Raw genomic sequence first — 9,859 nt, 5'->3', positions numbered from 1 at the left:
TCTCACTCAATACAAATCGAAATATAAAGAAGAGATGAGTTGATTTGCCAATGATAGCTCAAAGACTTTAAAGCTCTTGAATGCAAGCAATAAATGAAAATTCAATATTGGAGTGCAAATGTAAGCTTTCATCAAGTGTAAAATGAAGTAAAGAATGTGTATTTATAGTCCAAATTATTTTAAACCGTTTGAAATCTTCTTGGAATGTTATACACTCTGTTCTAGGCAAAATAGCCGCTATTTTATCTTTTTGTGCGAAGTTAAGCAACTCTAATCATTTAGCAAACTAATGAAATTTTGGAGACAGTAGTAAACTAGTTAGCAAACTAATGTTTTAGCAAACACATTAGCAAACTAATATTTTAGCAAACAAGTTAGCAAACTAATTTACCAGATGCCTGCTTCAAATTGTAATCTTTTTAAAAAAATCTAATTTAGACCTTAAGAAAAATATATATTTCAATAGCAATATCCGAGGTCATGATGAGAGAAAATTTTATAAAATAATTGAAAGAAAAATAAATTTTAAGCTCCATTTGACTAAACTTCATCTATTCTTTTTGCACAAGTCCTAAGACCTAATTCCTAACTCTATGACTTTCATACATTTACTTTGAGTCTTGGCTTTCATAATCTTGTTCTTTTTCAACTTAAATTCATCTTGAGATGCCTTTGAGTGTTCTTCTTCCTTAGATGCAACTTCAAAGATTCTTCATGAATAAGAAAAAGAATATACACATCACTTAAAATTGAGTTAGATAGATTCTATTTGAGTTTTGTTATCATCAAAATCAATACTCATTTTGAGCTACATGGGGTCAACACTATGGAAATCTCAACACAAAAGAATTTTTAGATTGGATCCCAGAAGTGGAACAATTCTTTGACCATGTTGACGTAACACTTGGAAAAAGAGTCAAATTGGTGGCCTGTCAGTTGAAAGGAGGTGCTTTTACCTGATGGGAGTGATTGCAATCCAAGAGAGGAAGCCAAGGAAAGGGATCAGCCCATACATTAGATTATGAGTAGATTTTATTCCAGGTTTTGCCAATAGGAGATCCACCAAAGCCTTTCTTGATTGTGAAACAAGAAAGTAAAGAACAAAGGAAACTTTGAGATTCAATAGTGCTACTTGAAGTGGAGGAGCCTAAGTTTGAGAAATCTGAACTAGAAGTTCCAATCATATTTCCTTTTGCTATAATTGGAGACGAAAAGTTTGAAGAATGTGTCAAAGGGAAAGACAAACACCAACCCATGGAGGTTCCATTGGAAGTTGAAGAAAATTCATCAATGCAGACAATATTGGACATTGGAGAAAAACTAGTCATGGAGAAGATAAAGACTGAAAATTTATCTAACTCCTTAATTCCTATTAATTTTATTTATTCAAGTATTTTTGTAGAGATAAAGGCGAGGTAAAGTTGATCAATTCAATCTTGTTTTCCTCTCTTTGTTTACCTTATCAAAGAATGCAATGTGGTGTGCTACCCCAATGAAAATTGTCATTCTCTTTCAATTCAATATGAGGAAGAGTTTATTCCAAGTGGGGAAGAATGATATAGGACTTATCTTGTTCATTGCTACGTAAGGACAAGTTTTTTTCCATGTCGGAGAGTATGGCGCGAAGCTTAGAGTTCCATACGACAAAGAACACCTTGGTGTGTTCCAGTATTCCAGAACACACCCAGCTTGCGTTCCACAAGGCACAACAGAGGTAGTAGAAATTCGTGTTTCCTTCGTGGCAGCTTGTGGAGATGTGTTTTTCAATTCAAACACATTTTCAAGTGTATTTTCAGCAGTCCTAGGAATCCTATCATGATCCCACTTGTTTTGGGAAAGTTTCTATTTGTTTTAGAAGAGTTTTAATTGCCAACATTAGCTTATTTTATTTTTCTATTTAGTATTAGTTAATTAAGTTTTTTACTTCTACTAGGATTAGTTATTTCTTATTTTATTTTAGTTTATATAACATTTTTAAATAGTAGATTAATTTTCCTATTAGGTTATTATAAGTCTATGAATACACTGCACTTCCAAATTTTGCAATTTGATTAATAAAAATTCCGCAAAGCTTTTCTCTCCATACTTGTGGATTGTGTGTGAGTGTGTACTTTTGTGAGCCTCAAGCCCAAACTTGAGAGTACATTTCACTTTTTTTTTTTTTTTTCCAATTTATCCCTTCCTGCTTTTTTAATTTCATCTTTTATTTTATTATTTTAATTTGTGAAGTTAGAGATGGAAAGGACAGAAAAAAGGAGAAAATTTCAACAAAAATAACAACTTAGCAGCTCTATTTTCTCGAAGACCCTTATTCTCCTGAAATTTTAAAAATAAAAGAAATTTATTTTAAACAATATTACAAATGCTCCAAACTTCATAAAATTCACATATAAATACTGGAGAAATATGTGTTCGAGTATATGAAGTCAAAACTAGTTATAATGTATCGATTTTAACACTTAAAAAAAAAAAGTTTCTCAATCAGACATTAAACCATGTTCTTACAGGTAATTTATCATTTGAACAATAATAGCAAACAATATATATATATATATATATATATATATATATATATATATATGACTTTTCAGCATCTCAACCAACACACTCCATAGCAGACTCGCAAAATTCTACGATAAGGGTCTTAAAGTTTGCTGAGATCCCCGTTATTGAAGTACAAGTAAGTCTTTTTACCAGAAGCTGTGACTGTAGGAAATGCAGAAAACCCAACATAGTTCCCTTCTGACTTTGTTTTGCATATTTCTGCTACGTACTGGAAGAGCTGGTGTTCTTTGTTATATGGTTGATTCACATAGTCCTCAATTGGCATCCACTAAGCAAAACAAAGATAAGAAATAAACAAATTATATTATGATCTTTCTTTTGGGAATCACGTCCCACACCAGAAGTAGACAAAAATGAAAGGGTGAATATGAGTGGTTTGGTTGCAATATTGAATGGCTAGTCAATTTGATGTGTAAAACAATTTAATAACTTATATAGACCCATATTAAATAAATTAATATGTAATATGTCAACACTCTCTCCAAATTTATCAAACTACTCCAACATTACAATCATACAACATGAAGAGTCCTAATTTTTATTTGATTGTGATGAAGGATTCAATCTAAACTAAAAGAAATATTATTAAAAAATTACAGCAAAAAAAGTAGGGAATTGTAGTAGTAAATGAAATAATAATTTTTTTCATCTGTCAAGGACTAATGCAGTATTATGATCAGCAAGAGATTTATTCAGAAATGCTACCTGGGCTGCCTCAACCTCTGAATCTTGCTTCTGGATGTCAAAGGAGAGCGGTCGTAACATGCAAACGAAAAATAAATCTGATTTGCGAAAGAATGAATTGTGGCTTTGTCTGTTGATAAACAATAAAAATGAGATTGTGAATAAATCAGCATTCAAGGGAACACCATATGAGAACCTAGAGCTTTTATCTATACTGGCTCAATGGATTCTCCAATTGAAAGATCTCTTTAGCACAAAGTACCATATGTTCTATACACAGCACAAAAATCTAGAGATCCATGATGTAGAAGTTCAAATAACAGATATCTTACCTAAATGCTAAAACTTCTACAAATTCTGCCTCAATCTGATACAAAATAAAGATTAAAGACCTCAGATTTATAATGACATCTAAGAATTTAAAGATAAATTCCAAGTCATGTTCCCTTTTTAAGTCCACAAATTGTAAATTTATTACTTACTCCAGTTTCTTCTTTAACCTCCCGAATTGCAGCTTCACAAATATCCTCACCCTGTGGAAAGAGAACTTCAATTTATTATGAAAAACATCTTAAAACCACCAAAAGTACAGCCCTAATACACTCACCTCATTGACTACTCCAGTAGGTAACTTCCATAACCCTGTACCTTTAAATCCACCACTCCTTTCTTGAACTACAAGGACCTACCAAATAAAACAATTTAATTGCCAAAATAAGTACCGAGCCACTATGTTGCACACTGATATGACATGGCTGAATCAACAAGGCTACAAGACTAGTAATGGGCCTAGACAACTCAGAGTTTATACAAGGAGAAAAATAAGAAGAAATGGAGCAGAGGTTTTAGAGAATTCTGGAAGTGCTGACTTGGGTGACAGAATAGTAACTGTTGTTTATGAAGAGGATTCTCGAAGCACTGACATGGATAACAAATTGGTGCTCTTTACATGTGCTGCAGAAAGATATAAGAAACCATCCATGAAAGAAAGAAGGCATCCTTATCTCATGTGATCTTGCACTCGGCTTAGTGCTGGGCCTGAGTAGTTTCTTTTGGGAATTCTCTGGTTTAATTTGTCTATGTAATAGCCATTACTGGCTAAACTAAGTTGTATTGTTGTTTTTACTTCTTCAAAATAATACCAGATTCTTCCCCATTCCTTGGTGTTTTGCTCTGTTCATTTACTTTTATTCGTTCCTAACTCTATCACAAACATTACAAACAATGATAGGAATTGAAAAAAAGAACCCAGATGAGCTTAATACTTCTTGGTTAGAAAAAGAGGCTATTTTTCCTCCATTAAAAACCTTGATTAAAGAAACATTAGAAAGGAGAAGTTAAATTTATATGACAATAAAATTTGAATACCTCTCTATTATTATTCACTATAAATGCTCCAATACCCACTCGATGTGAAGCATTTACCGGAAGAGTATCACAAGTATTAGGTAGCCAACGCACTAACATCAAGTAATCTGGTTCAGCATGATGGTACCTAAACTCTTCCTGCAAAATTAGCAGGACATGATCACAAGATATAAAGGTTGATAAGAAAATATAAAATTTTCTAATTAATTAGTCCCACTACAACACCCCCTCCCTCCCTCCCTTTTCTAGCTCAGAAATTAAATCTAATATTTGTGTAGCAGAATCCAGACGCATTACAATACGTGTTACTCTAATTTATTTACCTGAACTACAGGATTGACGAGATTAGAAAATTCAATTGGCAATTTGATCCAAACAGCCCTCTTACCCTAAAAAAAAAAATACGGAATAAAATTAGAAAAAAAAAATAATGATTTAAATTGCAGCACAATCAAGTGGGTATAGGACAAATAAATTTAGATGATTAGGAGGCACCTGTTGCTTCCATTGTGAAATGGAAGCTCTAAGTAACGGAATAAAACTATTGGAGTCCATATACTCCTTTATTTCCACAACTACTCCATCGTATAGATCCTCAACTCCATTGAGCAACTGAACCTGCTCAACTCCATTATCAGGAACTGTATGCTCCTTCATAGACTCCAAACTTGCCGTGGATGACATGCTTCTAATCAAGAACGTAAATTTACAGCTATATCCTGAATGAATTAAGCATCAACTGTCCAATAAGCCATACAAACAAATAAGACATACAAACACCAAAACCAAGACCAATTCACAAGACCAAGTCAAGAAGAAATTTTAGAGATGAAAATTAAAACAAAAGATGAGTATTCCTCATCTTTTTAAGAATTTATAAATCAAAGCATCTTATTTCAAGGAAATTTCCAAGCACAACCACCAACATACAGGTCTTATTCATTGCCAATTTCAACATAACATTGAGAATTTCTCCACCCACTAATATTGCTAAATATCGACATTATTGAGAATTTTGGTGGGTAGGTGACCTAAATTATGAGTTAGGCTTAACTCTTAGGTATAGGGTAAGAATCAAATTAGTAAACTCCCCATACCATTTCATTACCATTCAGCCTGTTGTGATACAATATGTGGAACGGTACGTTTTGTCAAATAAGTAAAACAAATGTCCAGCTGTTGTGCCAGTTCAATATAGCTGTTGAAGAGTTGTTATGGTTGTCGGTATTCTGTTAGTTCAGTAGCAAAATGCAAGGTAGTTTGTTACAGGAGCAGGAATGTGAAGAAGTTGTTGTGAATTGTTAGATATGTTAGCTTTAAAGTTCAACCATGTACAAATTCATTCTTGATTCTTAACGAAGATTTGATTGATTGTTGATTCCATTCTCTGTATATTCTGTTCTTCCTAATTTCTACCACAACACAAGCATAGACTAAGCACCAAATAAATCTGCTACCCGATCAATAGATTATCAGAACCAATAACCTGTTTGAACAATAACCCTTAAACGGACAGAGCTCAATCTATCAAAAGCACCCAAGATCACAAGCGCGCACACACACACACATATATATATACCTTTCGGAGGAAGAAAAAAAGGAAATGATGCGCCCCCAAGAAGACTGCTTTTTGAAAGTGATGGCCCAGCAAAAGAAGATGATGGTGGAAATATTCTGTGTGGGAGAGAACATATGAAAAGTTTAGTAGACCTGAATCCGTGATTCCGCATGAAGCAGCAACTACTAGAGACGGATCTCTGCATATATTCCTCGTGATAAATTACACAAAGAATCTGCGCAGCTGGACAAGCTGTGGTTTTGCATGAGTGTCAAGTGCTCGACAAAATTTTTAAGAGGAAGAGCAGAAAAAGAGCCCCGTTGACTCTGAATTGACTCGTTCTTTGGAGATGAGGCGATTGATTGCAGGCTGAGAAGCTTTCTCAAACCCCAGATCCATGACTCGAGGCGATACTGATGTTGGTTATTTTTATTTTATTTTATATATATGTATATATAAAATTCCGATTTAATTTACATAATAATGGTTTTTGTATAATAATTAATTTATAAACTCATTCTATTAGAGAATATTTAATATTATTGAAAAAAAAATTAAGAGAAAATTTTAATAGAATTTAAATTTAAATATAGATTAATATTTTATGACTTAAATAATAATAAAATTTTAAATGTTGACTTTTTGAGATAAAAAATAAAAATAAAAATAAAAATAAAAAATATATGATGAATTAGCTTCAAAGGCATGTGAAAGTTTTTCCTTTCCTATTTAAAAATAAAATTTAGAGATAATATTGGATAGAAAATTAATTAAATCTCAATTTTTTTTTAGAAAAAGTCAAAAGAATAAGTTTGAAATTTTTTCATGCAAGCAAAAATTTGTATTTTTATTATTAAATATGCTTTGAAAAAGTTTTTACAATTTTTCAATAATAGAAAGTAAAAATGTTAACATAAACTCAAATAAATTGTATTTTAATTTTCTAACGAGTCTAAAGTTTTAAGAGTATATTTGTCTTAATTTATAAACCGATCAAGTTCTAAATATATACTAACCTTTTATTCATAATAATTTTTAGATTTATAAATTGAGTTTATAAAATAAAAAAGAAATAATTTAGAGATCAATTTATTATTTTAGTGTTCATAAGTTATATACTTATAGATTAGTTTAATAAAAAATTTTATTATATTATTTTTATTTAATTTTTAAATTTTCATTATAAATCTCATTTAATATCATTTTTAATCATATTAATAATAAATATACTTATAAATTATTTTTTATCAAACACATTAATTAATTATCAGTTATTCATAATTATTTAAAATTTTAAATATTTATAAGTTAAAATTAATTTATAAACACTAAGCTGATCTTTATAAATTAAGCTAAATATTTTATAAACTTTTAGATTATAACTCTACTTGAAGTTAACGTTGAAAGATAAAAATGGTATTTAAAAAAAAAATAATTACTTTTAGTATTGTTGAAAAAGTAATTTAAAAATATTTTATTTTTTTAAATTTTTTATTATTAAAATATGTTAACTTTAATTTTTAATATAGTTAATATTTTAAATAATATTTTTTTAACAGCTATTTTAATAGTCTATCAAACAAATCCTATAAATCAAAGGGAAAAAAAAAAAAGTATAAGCCTAATTTTTGCTTTGCTAATCATTCTCTCAAGGACAATGCGTACTTGAGTAAATCATTCGATGACATTCACGGGACAAAAGGCCTAACCAACTACAGAAAGTTGACTCTCCGTCCTTTTTTTTTTTTAATATGAATTTTAAACATTTTATCCATGTAATTTTATTATAATCTGAAATTTACCTTTGTTGACTTCGACCAGCCTGAGATTAGATCAGCCGCCAAATTTGATTAGGAACACGTCCCATGCATATATTAAAAGTTTGATTTTGAAGTGGGAGTTAATTTTTATAAAGTTAAATTAAATATTTTTTTTATACTAAAAAGATATCTAAAATATATATAGAGAGGGTTTGATTTAGCTTATGTAAATTAATTTATAAGTATTTAATTATTATTTATATATTAATTTAAATTTATGAATCTTTAAAATTTTAAATATTTATTTATTTAATTAAAGTAATTGATGAGTAACCAACATAATTAGTAAAATAAACTGAAATATTTAATAAAAATAACTCATAACTATTTTTATTATTAAAATTATTAAAAATAATATTAAATAATATTTGTGATGAAATTTTAAAAATTAAAAGAGAACAATATAGTAATATGCTTGATTGAACTAGTTTTACGCACTACAATGGAAAAATCAGTCCTTTTCAATTTATTTTTTTTAATTTATAAACTCAAAAAATTTAAAATAAATATGTAAATTTATTTTTGAAGCTTGTAAGCTAGTTTATAAAGTGGCATTTAAAAAAAAAATATTTGAATATATATGTTTAATTATTTGGATATGAAAATTTTATTTGGATAGGAAAATTTTCTAGTTCACCAAAGTTAATAGAATAAACAAGTGAATTTGAGCAAGTTAATAGAAAAAATTAAACATTTTTGTTAATTGATAATTATACTTAAGCGTTCTAATTTTAAATCACATATCTAAACTTTAAGATTAAGACTAATTATTAAGATTGAGACTAATTATAGCTACATCTTAAAATAAATTTGGAAAATTTTGAATTTTGTTAAACAAAAGAAGCCAAAAATATATTATAATCAATGCATTTATTATAGATAACAAAATGAACCAAAATAACAGTTTAACATTTTAAAACATGTATTTGGTTGATACAGATTTTGAAATTCGAATTATTCTCAAATAAAAGGTTTAAAATTAAAACATTTAGATATAATTGTTAATTAATGAAAAGGTTTAGCCTTTAATTTCTGCATAATTGGCCTACTTAAATTGTTATATATGTTTATTGTAGGCTTCAAACTAACAATGAAAAAGTTTTAATAGCTTTGAATGGCTATCTAAACATGTGAGCATGAATATATAACATGCAAAGAAGAAGTTTTGCTAATGAATTTCAATGGAAACCAAAAAGGCAAAAGAAATGGTAAAACAGAGTTTAAATTTGCAAACCTGATGGCTTTTGGCGGGGAAGAAAGAAGGCTTCCTTATCAGAACTGAAAATATTATATGCACGAGAACGTAGATGCTGCAGGATTATGCAAATATATACACAATCATATCATTGATTAACAGTTGATATTAACATCATCATCAGACGTTTCCAGGCATGTGCTTGCGTAGCTTCGTTGAATGGTGCTATGTATAAATACTACTTGAGGGTCGTTTAGTTTTCGTTTTCCCAGAGCTTTAAAATATGATTCATACGATAGCCTGCCAGAAATATAATCTGAAAAGGTGGCGGTCACAACTGCGACTGCGTGTAAAATATTTCCTTCAGTAGAGTTTCTTCCGGGCAAGTATATACCATTTTCCTCTGCACGTTCCTTGAATGTTCCACTTGGGACGTCAAATTTCTTTTTCTTAATTCATTTAAAACCTGAAGAGGTTGTTTTCAAGTTTGATCAATTCAATCAATTACACCGAAAAAAAAAATTTGAATGATTAGGCTTTTTTTTTCAACTTTAAAATAAAATTTCTAAGGATACAATTCAAGATTTCAAAATTAAATGAAATTCATTTTCTTTAAAAAAAATGTATATTCAAATTTTAATTTTTTTAATTTAAAGAATGTTTTGTTTT

The 9,859-nt window shown here is 29.4% G+C and overlaps 1 protein-coding gene across 5 annotated transcripts; it reads right to left on the bottom strand.

Annotated features, from left to right (window-relative positions):
• Positions 1–2,581: 2,581 nt before the first annotated feature.
• LOC110664642 (nudix hydrolase 7) lies at positions 2,582–9,450 on the bottom strand. Of its 5 annotated transcripts, none has more exons than XM_058129172.1 (10): positions 9,230–9,450; positions 6,197–6,291; positions 5,113–5,356; positions 4,941–5,006; positions 4,618–4,755; positions 3,857–3,934; positions 3,732–3,782; positions 3,582–3,616; positions 3,271–3,379; positions 2,582–2,833 (listed from the first exon to the last, which is right to left on the bottom strand). In XM_058129172.1, exons 3-10 carry the CDS (start codon positions 5,299–5,301, stop codon positions 2,645–2,647), a joined length of 855 nt encoding a protein of 284 aa, XP_057985155.1. In that variant the 5' UTR covers positions 5,302–5,356; positions 6,197–6,291; positions 9,230–9,450; the 3' UTR covers positions 2,582–2,644. The 5 variants fall into 5 exon arrangements, with proteins under 5 accessions (XP_057985155.1, XP_057985154.1, XP_057985156.1 ...); XM_058129171.1 differs by having other exon boundaries at positions 5,113–5,336; XM_058129173.1 differs by lacking the exon at positions 6,197–6,291.
• Between the last annotated feature and the right edge of the window lie 409 nt (positions 9,451–9,859).

Source organism: Hevea brasiliensis, chromosome 10 (genome assembly GCF_030052815.1).
Source record: "Hevea brasiliensis isolate MT/VB/25A 57/8 chromosome 10, ASM3005281v1, whole genome shotgun sequence".
Classification (NCBI taxonomy): domain Eukaryota; kingdom Viridiplantae; phylum Streptophyta; class Magnoliopsida; order Malpighiales; family Euphorbiaceae; genus Hevea; species Hevea brasiliensis.
This window is presented reverse-complemented; position numbering and strand designations above follow the sequence as displayed.